The sequence below is a fragment of the Archocentrus centrarchus genome, chromosome 6 (genome assembly GCF_007364275.1).
Source record: "Archocentrus centrarchus isolate MPI-CPG fArcCen1 chromosome 6, fArcCen1, whole genome shotgun sequence".
NCBI lineage: Eukaryota > Metazoa > Chordata > Actinopteri > Cichliformes > Cichlidae > Archocentrus > Archocentrus centrarchus.
Window position 1 is genome coordinate 26101325 of NC_044351.1, and position 16423 is coordinate 26117747.

The 16423-nt window shown below is 39.2% G+C and overlaps 1 protein-coding gene across 1 annotated transcript in view; it reads left to right on the top strand.

The window, feature by feature from the left end:
• ldlrad3 (low density lipoprotein receptor class A domain containing 3) overlaps window positions 1–16423 on the top strand; it is an 88860-nt gene that overhangs the window by 26811 nt on the left and 45626 nt on the right. The window contains exon 2 of the mRNA XM_030730556.1: window positions 7444–7590. Coding sequence (XP_030586416.1) covers window positions 7444–7590 — 147 coding nt within the window. The remainder of the gene's footprint in view (window positions 1–7443; window positions 7591–16423) is intronic.

Here is a 16423-nt window from a genome sequence, read left to right on the forward strand (position 1 = left end):
TAGATTTATATCACTGACCTTTTATGTGCAGAGCACAGGGCAGGGAATTTGCTTAGAGTGGCTATTACGAAGAATCCAAGGACAGAAAATGATGTTACTGTTCACCTCCTTGCTTCTTTTTTTATTACCCCTGTACCCTTTCCTTCTGTAATTGCTCTATATGACTCATGTATAGTCATAGCTTGATCTCCTCTTTTCATTTGTTTTCTTCCATCAACTCATGTTTTTTGCCACTTTTTATAATCAAAGGGGAAAGTGTTTGCATGCTACTGTACATGCTCATATATCGTGTTGGTTAAATCCTTATTGCATCTTGTTGTATGGCATCCTGTTTTACACAGTACTTTCCTCTCCATCCTTGTGGAGTATTGTAGCAACAATCTCTGTTGTGCTTCTAATAGTTTAACCCAAAGTCTATACACACACTCAAAAGGGTCCTATAGGAGAAGTGAGGCCAACTGTATGCTTTAAGGTGTAATACATTTTCAATAGCTTGTGTCAAGAGTAATATATTTTTTATCACCAAATTAGCTGTCCAATGTTGAGGCAGCATACTGACATTTGGTAGGAAAATATTCATAAGGCCTGGAAGACAGAGGCAGATGTGGGTGGTTGGACCTGTCTTTGCATATTCAGAGAACTGCTAAAGCACCCTAAGCAGTTCTCTGAAAAGTCTCATGACTGCCATTTCCAGAATCATTATGTATGAAGTATACCCATGAAACATCTTGGAATGAAAGTTGGAAGCTTTCCATGTGCAATGATGTGATTTTTTTTTTTCTCCTTCAAATTGGCAACAGTGGTCCTAAATATTGAATTCCTAACCTTTTAAGAGATTTTGTGGCTACATAATTCCCAGATCTTTCCAATTTAATTCCAACATTTTTAATTCATAATCTCCTTTGCATGCAGGATCACTTTGATTTGTTTCCTCACTTGTGACATTTCCCAAGGTCAGACATAACCCAGAAATGTCTTTTCAGGTAAAAAGGAAAAGGAAAAAAAAGTAGTTATCTGTTAAAATGAGTTTCTTTTATTCACCAAAGAGCCTACAATAATAAACATTAATAGGATTTCCCAAACTTTATATAAGATTTATAAACCCAGCTGTCGAAATCTACAAAATTTGAATTTCCATGTTCAGTAGCTTCTCCTTATAGAACCCTGCATGTCTTTGTGCATTACTGCAAACTGTGAAGGAGCAGGATAGTGTCAGATTCACAGTTTTACAACTTTTTTCCCAGTCTGAGTATGAACATTTATTATGGTCAATAAATGAAAATTTAAAAAGTAAAGAAGAAATGGGAGAAACACCTTTGACCATGTAATAAGTGCTGACGTTGCATAGTTTGTGCTTTGGAACACCACAAACACAACAAGCTGATCTAAGCAGAGTCAGGCTATATTGCTCAGGCTCTAATAATTATATCTTTTTGTATATAATCTTACAGAAATTGGTGCTTATATTGCATATCACTTATTACTTAACATGAAACAATGAAAGTTACTTAAGAAACAACTTCAGTATTATTCAGAACCACTGGGAAATTAAGCTTGTGTTTATGCTGGGAGTTCATTTTCATGTCAAATTATAATTGAGGTAAGAGAGGTGCGCTCAATATAACAGCCACAAGCAGCTGATCTGAAAAAGAGAGAGAGGAGGATTTCACCCGGAGTGAACCACTGAAACTTCATAGAAGTAGCACAAACTAAAAATGTAAATCCTAATTTTTTTTTTAAATAAAAGTGTATCCAGCTGATGTCTCTACGCTCTGTGATTTAACAGTTTAAATGGGGCCTTAGTAGACACAGGCTTGCTCAAGGGTGAGAAATGATGGGATGCAGACGATGGGTGTGCAGAGGAAAGGATAGTATAGTCAATATTTACTCAGAGTAATTGGTCTACACTTCCAGGTTCATCCCTGCCTTATCTCCTCCTGTTCTCACTCACACACTCACTGTGTGACCACAGTTATACACGCTAGGGTTGTGCAGCTGTGCACAATACCCTGAGCAATGCACAAAATAATGGTTAAAAGCACAAGGGATAAATGCTTGACACACTATGTATTGTCGTGGCTGCTTCCAAGAAAACTGTCCAGGTCACCTTGGGAGTGTTGCAGCACCCACAGAGAACAATAATGAATTATTATTGTGTAGCGCATTGTTATTGTTTTTCTTTTTCCTGTAGTGCCATCTGTAATGAGCTGTATAGCTACACTTACTGTGGTAATGAGGTGGTTTTTGTTCATTACCTCAGTGGTGAACAAGTATTCAGGCTTATTAGTGAATTGACAGAATGACAGGGGCATGGGGATAAGAAGCGTCAAACTTGCCAAAAGATGGACTCATCATAAGCTTGTTGCAAGAAGTGCTGCAAAAGGTTTGCTGCTGGCAGTGTTAAAGACTCATGGGAAAAGATGAGCTGTCTATCAACAGTTTTTTTTTTTTTGTTTTTGCTCTTTTTGGTCATTTCTCAAATACACACACACACACAAACACACACATATGAGAAGCAAATTTCCAATTAACCCAGTGTCTCTCTTAACCAGCTCTTTTTACATTGTTCTCGCCTACACTTGTTCTGTGTGGCTCTAAATGGACATTTCTTTTGGTTTGTCAACAATGCGTTGCCCTAATCACACTTCTCTGTATGGTAGCTGGTCTGTGCTACAGTTCCCTAGCCTGTTTTTATTTAATTCTTCTCCCGATGTCGCCAAAAACCCATAGGAAATTGTTGGGTTTCTTTCTGTGATACTGAAAGATATTTTCTTATCAGGTCCCTGAGATGACAAGCCTGACAACAATAAGCCTCTGAAGCAGGGGTTAAAGTGTGCTGGGATAAGCTAGAGTGGCCTTCCATCACCTTCATTTACAATACATAATGATCTCAAGCAAGTTCATTTTCACACACTGCAGGCTGGTGTTCTTTGCAGCTGGGGCCATGATGAAGGTAACAATTCAGAAAGACACCCCACGGTCCCTCGTGCACACGATGCACGTCCTTTTTTTCCTTCTCATCCCTATCATGCTGCAGATGCCAGAAAAGCCGCAGTCACAGCACTTTAGGCTCCAGCTAGCTAGGAAGTTACTTTTTTCAAAGTAGCGCGTAATTTCAAATGGGAAGTTTCACCACACACACACACACACACACACACAAGCTGTTTCTGTGCACTTTGGCACACATGTCTTGATAGGTGTCGATGCAGTTGCTGTATTTCAGTGGCAGAAAAAAAAGGGAATCTGTGGGGAAATATGTAAGAAAGATACTAGGAAGGTGAGATTAGGTAAGGACTTAAAACTATGAGTTGCTCAGCAAGTGACATTTGATAAACTAAGAGCTTGCATCTAATGTCCTAATTCTTTCTAGACTTTTTTTTAATCAGACGTTGGATCTGTGCACAATGTTTTGTTGAAGTTATCTTGTTATTTGTTTTTGTGAAATGCCTTTTACAGGAAACTACATGATAATAATTTTGTGTTTCAAAGGTTCTGTACTGGGTAGTTTAAACATGTAGTTTAAACAGATTTAATTGTACACTTTGCAGTATTGTGGTAAGGTTCATAATGGACCATGTTGGATGTGCTAAGCTGCCATGCTCACTGTTAGGTCAAGGGTAGCAGTCATTAATTTAAATTTAAGCTGATAGTGCTCTTAAGGATCACTTGCCAATTTCCACCTTTATGCTGGCTAGGGGTTGTAAAGCAGCCATGATAGCTCATGTAACATCTGCTTATATAATATATGGATAACTCTGCTCAACGTAACAAATCAGATCAGTCCTTTTGAGGTGAATCATTTCTCCCAGCAGTGCTGCACCAGATCTTAAGGTTCCTTTACCTGCCAAATCCCATTGCTAAAGGGTATGAGTATAATGATGTAAGTGTTCACATTGTGCCTGCATTATGAGGAAGATAAAGTCATTTAGTTGTCATATTTACATTTTGAAAGTAACGTGAACTTATCAGCTACATTCAAAGTATAGTTGATCAACAACTGACTTAAATACTGCATCGGGTTTGTAATAAGATGGTTATTGTTGATGGTTATGTTGTACATAACTTAATTAGATGGGCTTTATCTTCACCTTATCAGCTCTTAAAATATATAAGGAATATTTCAAATGCATTTATTCATTGACTGAAGGCTGATCTTTTCTATCTGATATTTTGTAAAATATGCCTTTAGTAAACCTAGTGGGCAGCTAAATGAACTGGTTTTGATGAGGGTCAAAAGCGGAGAGGCGTGTGAGTGTGCAGCTTTGTATGTAAGAAAACTGCAATTTAAATTTGAAAGCATCTCCTTGAAGGTCAATTACAAGTTAGCACTAATATGTGACTGCTGTCTATGCACCATGCGTATGCTGTACTGTGCTTTTAAAGTTAAGGTGGATTTTTTTTCTGTTAATCCAAAAACATTTTTGAACTCACTCAGGATTCTAGAAACAAATCATTGTTCTAATGTCAACCCACCCTTAATGTTTATCTATCCAAGAAGTTGACAGAAGTTGCAACTTTGTCATACTGCCCGGCTGAAGCTGTTAAGAGACAGCCTACTATTTATTTTGGTTGTGTAATTTGTTTGACAAATGGGTAATCACAGTGATATTTTTCCTTTCCAGCATAGATGAACCAGCATAATGAATAATGGAGAAAAAAAAAACAAAGAAATCTGAACTTTTGCTTGTCTTCATAAGTTACAGGATCATTTTTATCGCTCAGCTTCTTGTTTCATATTGCAAGAGACAAAAGGATGTGTTGCATCATCCATTCAGATTCAGAAGGCTTTCTCATTTAAGAGATGATCTACATGGTTTCCAGTACCCGCTGCAGTAAAAAAGCAGCAGAGGACGGGTGATGTAAGAACAGATTATTTCTATGTGCCAATTACTCAGCTGTACTCTGGAAGCTGGCTACAGCTGCTAAGTGAATATCAACTACCTGTGGTGAAAATGTGAATTCTAGTTATGAATTCACAAAAGATTTTTTATGTGAACTGGGGTACCATGAATCTTGTGGTAATGAAGATCATTTAATTGTGAATGTGTCTCTGTAATGATTTATTTGAAAAAGCAAACCATGTTGCTTCTGGAAAAGTGAATTAATTTAACTGGTTTATTTTAAAAGACTGAACAAGTAGAAACAGCATGTGAACATCACTACAGTACAACATTCATTATCTGCATGCATCCCAGCATTTTAGAAGTATTAATATTTGTCATTATCATTCTGCTTTAATATTTTTCTTATTTTCTGGTTTGTGTATTTTTTTTTTACTAAGAAGGAAATTTAGACATCCATCAAACAATGTCGTGTCTCATAAATAATGTAAAATAAAATAAAATGACTGATTTAAAAATGCTACATGTACTTATACATAAAGTACTGTGCAGTACTCTTGAGCCACCCCTCATTTCTTTATATTGTGCTAGAAAAATGGGGAACGGTTACAGCGATTTATTGAAACCTGCAAACATACATTGAAATACAATATATAAGGCACTAGTGTTCCTTTGTGCATTGTTCTATCCATGTATGGATGCTTTTACATACATGCCTGGCAGTGTGTTTGGGATCATTGTCATGCTGAAAAATAAAGCTCTTAACAATCAGATGCTTCCCAGATGGGATTGCATAGTGGATCAGACTCTGACTGTACTTTTCTTCATTCACAATTCCATCAATTTTTCACAAGATCCCCAACACCACTGGCTGAAATGCAACTCCAAACCATGACAGAGCCTCTATTGTGTTTTACAGATGGCTGCAGTCACTCACTGCTGTACCTCTCTCCTGACTTCCTCCTACAGACGATCCGATTTTCAGTCCAGTTGTTGTGCAGTTTGGCGTACCTCAGCCTTGTCTCTCTGTTTCCCTCATGACAGCCACTCTTCCACTGACCATTTCTAATGAGGCCTCAGTGAATAGTAGATGGATCAAGTGAAGGGTCAGATACAGTTCTCAGGTCTTTGTTGGATGTTTTTCTGTTACTTAAAGACATGATATTCAGATACTGTTCATCGGCTTTAGATGTTTTTTTAGGCCTGCCACTTATTTTGTTCTCCTCTTGTCCAGTTTCCTAATTTTTTTTTTAAACATACACTGCTCATTACGCTGAGATATACCAAATTTTTGGCTAATAGCTCTTTGAGAATCACCTTGTTGGTGCAGAAATACAATTTCATGTCTGTCAAACTGGGTTCTCGTTGGCTTTTTCATAGATTCAGCTAAAGTAATGAGAACAAATGCTTTTGCACCAGGGTGGTTCTTTGTTGTCTGTTATGTGTAGACAATCCTGGGTCATCCCTTGGGTTAGATCTTCTTTCTTTTTTTTTAATTATTGAATAGGTCAGTGATAAGTGGCTTAGCAATTAAAAAAAAAAAAAAAACCTCTGAAAATGGTCAGGTTCATGAACTGGCCTGAAAATCCTCGAGAACTATTTTTACAACTTTAATAAAAATCACAAGGAAGTTTGGCTACATGGAAGCAAATATAAAGAAATGAGGGCTGGCTCGAGAATTTGCACAGTACTGTACAGTTTATCCGTGCATCAATATATCCCTTTTTGTTTTTAACACAATAGTGTATCCATTCAGTTCAGTCATGAAATAATTTTTTAAAAAAGAACTGAAAGAACAGAGTAAATAATAATTACATTTTCACATCACTGCACTTTACAATTGGAGTCATTTAAACTGAGGACCCCATCAGTCATTGCTCTAGCAAGCTACATTGCCATTTAAGGTGCAAAGGTGTGTACGTTTTCGCAGCAGGTGCACTTTTTGCATCTTACCCTCAAGTGTAATGAAGTGGCCTAGCAGCTGAACCCATTTTAGCACTGCAGCATAAAAGTGTTCCGCGGTCTGTCCGGGACTCCTTATTACTGCCACATAGCTTTGTTTACGAGCTAAACTGCTCACCAACATAGTGTCAAACCTCAGCCAAAAGGCCATGTTTCACATTCCAGCCCATTATGCCGCAGCTGCACTGCGTCAACTAGAAATGCCCCCAAACTAGTTCAGGGCACATGCTTTGTGCTGACTGTGTTTATTTTCCTTCTGTGCATGTGTGTCGGTGCATCAGTGTACATCTGGAGTGAAATATGTGTGTGTTGTTTATATATTAGAGTTCTCTGATGTTTGTATCTCTATCTTTCCTATCGTGCTTTTCACCCGCAATAGCACCGAATGACCTACGCTGCTTTTGTATTCATGAGATCTTCCTCTATTTACTTGTTCATAGATTGATATGCTTTTTTAAATAGAGCTGGTGCCTTTAATATTTCTCTGTCTTTAGACCATGCAGATAATAACAGACTTCCATTTTGACTCTGGTGATGAGTATCGCTGTAATGCTACCCCTCTACCTGTTTGATTTCTTTACAGAGTGAGATTGTAATAGTCTGTCCTCTCCTCTGTTTCTCCTGTTTTATTTATCAACAGAGAGCCAGCTGCTTCCGGGGAATAACTTCACCACAGAGTGCAACATCCCTGGAAACTTTATGTGTGGAGATGGCAAGTGTGTCCCAGGAGGGTGGCAGTGTGATGGACTACCTGACTGTTTTGACAAAAGTGATGAGAAAGGCTGTCGTAAGTTCTCTTCGTTAATAAAGCCGTTTTTAGCAGCTAGCTCTGCCTTTACCATTGAGGCCAGATTGACTATACTTCTCAGCTCTCCTGAACTCTTTTTACTATCTAGTATTGCAGTTGTAGTTCTTCTTGCTTCCTTGTCCAGAGAGCCACAAGGGCCACTTAAACCTAATTCTCTGCCAACTTAAATGAACTTCCCTCCTCAGTTCTCAAATCGCTCTCTCCCCTCAGCGGTACAGCCTTCCTCTTTTTCTTCCAGGCCCTTGGCCCCAGTTTAGCACCAGGGCAAAATTTAATACCATCAAAGCAAAGGCCGATTACTTCTGTGCGCAGGAATAGTGGCGCATGCATAATTCTACTGTAAGTCTACAGTAATAGTTCAGTTTTGATCCTCAAATTTAGTTGGCTTTGATCTTTCTGGTCTGCAGCTCCTCCTTTTCTCCCGCCCATCTCAACCAAAGCTCACACAAAGATGGGATTGCTGATGAAGATTGACTTTGAGGCTCTGCCACACCAAATAGAATCCCTCATCTCCCGATCTGTTCATCTCTCTGAATGTCTCACCCTCCCATTTTCAGTTCTCTCTCTGCACCATTCCAGTTTATCTCATCTGATCATTTTTGGCTTTTGGCTTGTAATTTGCTTTGCAGAGGCCTGTTTTCATTTAGAAAGCAATAAACCTCCTCTTGAATCTTATTATTTTTTTTAACCCTGCTAATTCTCTGCCAGTAAAAAAAAAAAAAAAAAAACTTATGTCTGCCCCCCCATTCTGTCTCTATTTTTTTTCTATTCTCGTGCTCAAGCTGTCACTCCTCTTACTCTTCTCTTCTTGGCAGCTCAGGGAAAAGACAGCCAACTCTTGATGCTCCATGGCATACCAACACACATACACTGACGCACACAACCCCTATAGGTAAACTTAGTATAGAAGTCATTGGTTGTCTTAGTTTGCAGTGACTTGGCAATTTAAGATGTATATTTGTAGGGAATTTTGTTGTATTAGGTTTACCTTTTTTTTTTTAGTATAACTTGCTACAGACACACTTTAACTTAAAGAAAGGCTGTTGCATTAATAGACTATTACAGGTACTGTGCACTAGATTCTCATCAGTCAGTGACCTTAATCTGTCAACAACTCTCAGACCTGCAAAAGTAGCATTTAGATGCATCTGGAGTATTTTATCAGAATCAGATTCTTCCAGTAATCCTGTTGTTATTATAGCAGCTGCTATAAAATACTGGGTAACATGTTAAAAATTCCCAACCAGCCGCCATCACTCCAGCAACAATAGTACGATACTGTCATATTACGGCAGTGTGACAGGCAGAGTTTGGACCCAAATGTAGGACTCCAGAGACGGATGTAGCTCAAGGGCAGATTTATTAAGGAACTTCGACATCAAAATATACAAACTGGAACTAATAATCAAAACTGAGCGTAACAAGTAAACATGGAACAAGGAGACACACTACCATGAGGAATGACACAACAAAGAACAGAGAAATGCTCAGACAGTAAATAAAAACACAGGAGGGGATGAGAAACAGGTGGAAGCACAGTTGGGGATAACTAAACACAGAGGAGGAGACCAGGGAAGTAAAACTAAATACCAACACACAAGACAGGAGACTAGCAAAATAAAACAAGAAGTGACTAAACAAGACACAGAAACACAGACTTGACACAGAGACACAGGGAACCAGGAATTAAATATGAATAACTACAACCAAGAACAGAACTCAGATAATTAAGCCAAGAAGGCCTGAGGATAAATAAAGAAGCCAACCAGGAATTACTACAAAAGGTGCAAAACTGCAAAAACCACAATAAACTAAGACTCACACAGAGACATTAAATAACAGAACGTGACAGTCCAAAACACAAAATCCTGGGTCAAACACACACGCACATATATGTGCGTGTGTGTGGTGCCTGTCACTGACACCACATGTACCATATACTGCTAAAGATTAAAACAAGTTATCACAATGCATCACACTCAGCCTGTTTGGGTTGTCAGAGCACTGTTTGTGTTTGCTGTAGACATCTACATTATCTGCTCTGGCATAAGTGGGCCTTATTATCCTCAAATAGATGGCTAGTTGTCGGTTGGTGTCTCCGGCAACTGCGTCATGAAATCCCCAGACAAACTTCTGGCTCCATTAGGGGCTCTGCAGAGACAGACAGACAGAGGGATCGAAAACGAGGGAATAAGAGAAGGAGAGGGGCAAAAAGGGGGACTCATTATTGTGGCTCCAGCAAGAGTTCTGTCAGGATGTGTATTATCTAAGGAGAACACAGTGCCTGGAAACTTTGTGACTGCCGCTATAGATGCTCGGCAAGTTGACTTATAATTAGTCACCCCCTCTAAGAAAGCACAAATAAACTCACGGTTGTGTATATTATGAAGGGTTTGTTGATTGGGTTTACTTTCCTTCTGTCACTGAGACACAAGGATACTCTGTTTCTATGCAAATGTCTCAGAAAAGCACTTTAATTTTTTCTACATTATTGCTACAAGGCCTGCTTTCTTTACATTTATAGTATCAGAAATCACTAGGGTGTCTGATGTCCATCAGTGCCCTTTGCACTCATAGTCGTTAACGTGGAGGCAGAGTAGTGTTGACTACTGTAGGATATTAAATTTCCTTCCATCTGTAACATGAGCAGATGGCTTTTGTCCAGACATTTCCAGAAACATGGGCTTTAATTGTTGATTGGCGTGAATGTTTATATTTTTGTCAGTCCGAACAATTACACTAGGTCATAAAAAGTCGATTTTAACAAACCTCTTTGTGTGTGTACATATATTTGATGACAATATGTATTTAGAATATGTCCTGTATGTGTGAACATACAAAATTCTCTGGTACATTTTTTTGCCCCAGAGCAGTGCCTATTTTTACCTCATTCATTTGCAGAAGACAGCTGTACTCAGAAAGTAGATCCCGGATAAGCCCCTGCTCTTTAGCCAGCAGATTGTGCTGATGTCTTTCACCAAGGAATACTTATCCAGTGCCTGAGGTAAAGGTCATATGCGGTGACATCCCCATGGTGTCTCATTAATGTGAATTTTGTTTTTGGACACCATGTAGCTAATGGGAAACAGAAGAGACAACAAATCAATATCAACTCTTGCCGATATCGTCAACATGTAAACAACAGTTCTGCAAATCTGTATGAAATTGCTCAAACTTGAACACATAAGCATATACACTCATGCTGGTGTGTGTCGTCCAATCAGTAAAAAAAAAAGCAAGTGTTTTGCAAGATAGATCCACCTACACATGAACTTGGATGACATTTTCTGGTAGAGTTTTATTTTTTGCCAGCAGTTGCTTTGCCTCAAAAATAAACTTCTTTCTGCCTTATTTATTGACCTGGTTACATTTTATTTCAGTGCCACTAGCAGTAAGGAGGTTTGCATTTGCATTTTCTTGTCTCTGTCCTTTCTTTATTGTGGGTGTATCTACAGGCCAAAAATGGTCTCTTGAATGGTCAAGAATGTTTATTCGCCTAGAAAAGGCAGACTCATATCTTCGTCCCAAACCCCACTGCTCCTCTGCTGTTTGTTTTGTTCTTCCAGTCCCCTGAAGCACAATGGTCAACCGGAATTGTGTAAATACTTTTTGCTGGCTCTTAAATAACAGTTTGGGTTGAAGGAAAAGAGGTAATATCGCCAGCCTGAGTCTTATTTCATTAATTATGAATCTTATTGTATTACTGCCCCACTACTTGAAGCCAGGATCCTCAAAGTAATGTTTTGATCAAGGGTTTTTCTACTGGAGTGTAACCTCTACTTTGCTCCATATGAAATTAACTACATTTTAAATAAAAACATGTCATTTGTAATCTCTTTCTCTTTTTATTTTTGCAGTTATTCAGTCCAGGGGATCTGCCATCTCTAGGCAGTGCTTGTATGTATATATGTTGGCAGATTAAAGGGGTCTTTAAGATGAGATTCAGATGCAGGCTGCTGAATAATTCCTCACACAAAGAGGTCAAAAGTACCATCCTGCTCTCTGGTGTCCATAACGCCAGCCCGAGAGAGTGTTAGACGAAATGGATGCTGACAGAGGAGAGAAGGAGGAGAGCTGACTGAGCTCACTGGGCCTCAGAGCCAGGATTAGCCTCTTTGCCCTTGTCTGGGCAGGACATGAGCAGACGAGAAAGGAGAGATACATAGTGAGGCCAAAAGGGTGAGTGGACATGATTTAGAAAGCAAGAAGTATAGAATCAAAGACGCAGAGACAGAAATGTAGTTAGGAGAAAGAGAAAAGATGGAGAAGTGCATTTCAAAGCAATGATTGTTCTGAACTAGTGGCCCTGCGGACTGAGGCTGTGGCCTCTCAGTGTGGGAGAGTTCGCATATTCCGAACTCTGCATTCACAAACTTCTCTGAAACTTTCATGTTGCTTTGAACTACAGGGCCCAACAGGAAGGCCAGTGGCTCTCACAGAAAGATCTGAACGAATTGGTCATACCACAGGGCTGCTCATGTCCTAATTTAATGCTTAAACTCAAGTTGTTTGCATGGCGGCATGCCTTCAATCAGGGCGGTGAGTCTTCCTTGCTTGAACTTAATCTTGAACATTTGTAATTGGTGCACAGTGGGTCAATTAAAACCAAACTTAGAGGGGAAAAAACACTTTACTAGAACTTGTCCCCAATTATAGACATTAAAATCAGGGAGACAGTTTCTCAGAAGTTGTTCTGTTTAATCGGAAACAGAGGACACATAATAATGCAAGCCAACAATTAATTGTAATATTTAGCATTGAGTATGATATCATTCATCTGTTACTCCGGTCAGTAAACTTTTATTTGTTTATGCCATACATTTAGCAGCAATGTTTGATGGTTTTAAGCATTATTAACAGTATCTACCACTCCAAGTCTGCTTTAATCAATCATTAACAATGAACCGGAGACTCATATGTGGCCTGCTGTTTTTTTCAGTTTATTTAAATCTGTATTAATACTTCATTAACAGTGAGAAATATAACTATTTCAAGTTTTAATTTCTTGTTCCCCTTTTTATTGATCCGCTTAGATCACAAAATTCTGGAACAAAATAGATTCCTCTGTTCATGAGATAAACAAAATATCAAAACATCATTTCTTTTTACAGTCAAACCAAAGCCGGGACCAACATCAATAGCGCTATTTGTTTTTTGTGTGCTGGCCTTTACACGAAATACTCATGAGATCCTGAGTTCAAAAGAGCCTCTAAATGCTTATCAGCAACAAAGCTCTCCACATCAGAAGGGTTGGAAATCTCTAAAAAGATTCCTGACACAGATTGGTTGAGATTAAGATGTCAGGGCTTATACACTACAATTCCTTACCAAACGCATCATGGTTAACTCCCCATGGGTGCTCAGCTCCACCAGGGCTCTTCTTTGTCACAGATTTTGTTCATAATATGTATGGACAGAATTTCTAGGCATACCCGAGGGTAGAGGGTTCGGTGTCTCAGGATCTTGTCTCTGCTTTTTGCAAATTTTGTTGGCTTCATCAAACCATGACCTCCAGCTTGCACTGGGACAGTTTGCAGCTGAGTGCGAAGCGTTGGAACTGAGAATTAGCGCCTCCAATTCTGAGGCCATGGTTCTTAGTCAGAAAAAGGTGGAGTGTCCACTCTAGGTTGGGAACAAGTTGATGCCCCAAGAGGAGTAGTTTAAGTATTTCGGGGGTCTTGTTCACGAGGGAGGGGAGAGTGGAGCAGGAGAGTAACAGATTAGTGGAGTGTCTGCAGTAATTGGAATGCTGTACCAGTCTGTTTTAGTGAAAAGCAAGCTGAGTGTCAAAGTGGAGGTCAGTCAGCATTCCTGCCCTCACCTATGGTCACAACTTCCGGGTAGTGACCAAAGAAAATAATATCGTGGAGGTGAGCTTCCTCCAAAGAGTTTCTGGGCTCAGCCTTAGAGACAGGGTGAGAAGCTTGCTCATTTGGGAGGGACTCATAGTAGAGCCACTAATCCTCCATGTTGAAATGTGCCAGTTGAGGTAGTACACACATGTGACCAGGATGCCTCACGGGTGCCTCTTAGCTCAGTTATTTCGGGCATGTCCTAGGAGGCCCCAGGGCAGACACACTGGAGAGATGACATGTCTGAGCTGGTTGGATGTGCGTTTATTTCAATTATTTTATATTGGAGTCAGAATATTGGTTTCATTATATAAATACAACACAGATAATGTTTTCCTGATATTACTGGAAATTAAGTGATACCAGAGTCAAAGGATGGTGAATAAGCTTTAATGTAATAATGTGGATTGTACTTGGGATAAAAGCTGCAAGTTTTAGTAGACAAAAATGTTGATTATCTGTTTGCAAAATATGCAGATTAATTGTAACTTTGTAATAATAATATTTGTCATCGTTAGGGTTATCTTAATAATATTTTTCCCTTAGATTATATTAATTACATAACTAATCATTTTTAATGAAGAAATTCTTTTTGTTTTTCATATTTTGCTACCCCAATGTATGTTAAATCTGTTGTTAGAATGAGGGTTAAAATAACTGAAAATATCCAAGAGGGCCTTCGAGTATCAAGACTTGCATCTAGAAGGACTTTAAGAAACCTGCCTCATCAATCAGTCTGTTGTCACAAATAACCAATCTGAACCGGACTGATTTCCAATATGAATATATCATGCATCCCTAGAGGGGTACTTTTTGGTATTAGCCTACCTGAAGAAAAATAAATTGGAAATAAAATATAAAATATGAAGCATTCGGCAGATGGGAAGCAGACAAAGGTTTGATGGGTCTGAGACTGGTGGATTCCATGAGCTACATGGTTGACTAATCAATAAGCTGGTGTAATTGATACCAAGGAACAGGAATGAAATATTCATTAGGTTCCTGCATGGAGTCTTTCACTCTGATGCTGTTTCTTTCTTTATCTCTGACTCTTTGTTCGCCTTTTCGACTGAATGCTATCCTTGTTCCATCGATTTTCACAAATTAGCCAAAATGATTGCTTCTGACTCTTCAAAGGAATAAGAAATGATATCTTGTCATTTTAGAACACATTGTTGGGCACTGTCAGTTCAAACGAGCCAATTTTAGCAGTGTGTTGCTTTCTATGATGAATATTGCAGCAGCGTTGTTATCTGACAGATCGTGCGCTTCTTTTTCACCATATGCCCTTGCTTCCTTTCCCTTTTATAGGAATTTGTTGAAATATTACTGATGTTTTGCGCACACGTTTGCTGTATGGGATACGAGCCATACTTGCGACCTCATTTAGCACAAAGTTTGATGACTTTGCAGAATACCAATGGCCCGTAAACACTTGGCCCTTAAGATGAAGGCAGCTCTATAATGTTGCAATGCCTCTCACAGAGGGCTATTGTATTGTACAAAGAGTGTGCAGGGCTTAGACAGTGAAATGTACAGAGTGATTATTTTGATCCCCAGGCCCACTATACTGAAACTATCCATGCCCTTCTTGCTTGCACCCTGACTCTATTACCTATTGATTTCTTCCTTTCAGAAATGCTCAGCAAGGTCAGAGAAACCTTTGAAGTCATCAGTCTTTTCTACTCTTTCTTAGCTTCTGTTCTCTCCCCACTCCCAGTGTTTTCTTTCTTGTTAGTCTCTTCACCAAGTCCTTCTCCTTACTCTGTCAATCATGCATGCCGATCATGGCTGAGACTACCTGAGCTTAACATTCTGTTCTCTGAAGAACCAGCGAGAGGAGAATAAATGGTGGGGAAGGCTGGAGGTGCACACTGGAGAAGAGCAAAGCAAGCATGCTATCTGCAAAAGGGTTGTCAGATTCAACCTGACATGAACACTGAAGCCACAGGGGAGATAAATATAAACAGTAGTGTTCTGTTTCAATTTGTGCTACATCATCAAATGATTTAAACAAAATATGCCATGGTGCTACAAATCCAGGTCAGGATCTGAACTATGGTTCACCTGTAGATTATGACCGGGGGGTGTCAGTGGTTATGTATAATTTCATAAATCAGACAACAAAAAAACAGAGAGATGTGGTTCATGTTTTTTGTGCCTGTGTTTGTGTCCTCCAGCTGTGAGTTTCAGTGTGAACCAGGCATGTTTTTCTGCTAGTGATAGTTTTACCTCAAGAAATCAGCTCGACTGCTTGCCCCATTCGTTTTCATTTGTGCTGCTCAGCTGAACACTGGAACTAAGTTTGGAAGCCACCCAACACCCTGTCTGCTTTTCGTAAACAACTTCTACAGAGGCTTATAGGGGCGAAAGAAAATTTGGCACAAAAGTAAAGCAGGAACAGTGATGACAGAAGGGGTGAAGGCAGGATGAAATTGATGCTTATACAATCCAGATTGAAGAGTATAGCAGAGGACCTGAAATGAATCAGCGGTACCTGGATCAACAGCTGTATTTAAAGTTGAACTGCTAATGCCCAGGATATTGAATAAAACAGAACACCTTAATAGGATCATCAAAAGGAAAGTTAATGTTTTTGTGTTGCCATCTCTTCCACTTTAGTTTGATGGATCTAATTAAGTTTTCTGCATTTTTGCTTTATAAACAACTTGGCTTAGGCTACAAAGGGGTATGCAACCCAAAAATACAGCTAAGCACATTAGCTCTATCTGTCCAACCAGCTGTGTTTGTCCTGCCACCAGTTCCCCTTCATAAGCTCACCCTTGATGTGACTTTTAAGTTAATTTTGTGCACAGACACTGGGGAGAATGAATCCTAGCCAGCTGGAGAAGTGGTAATGAGGATTTACATGAATCTCAGAGCAATAACATTACTTTACTATGTATATAAATATAAGAAAAACAATAAAAGAAGAGAAATCAGTGTAAAATGAATACAAA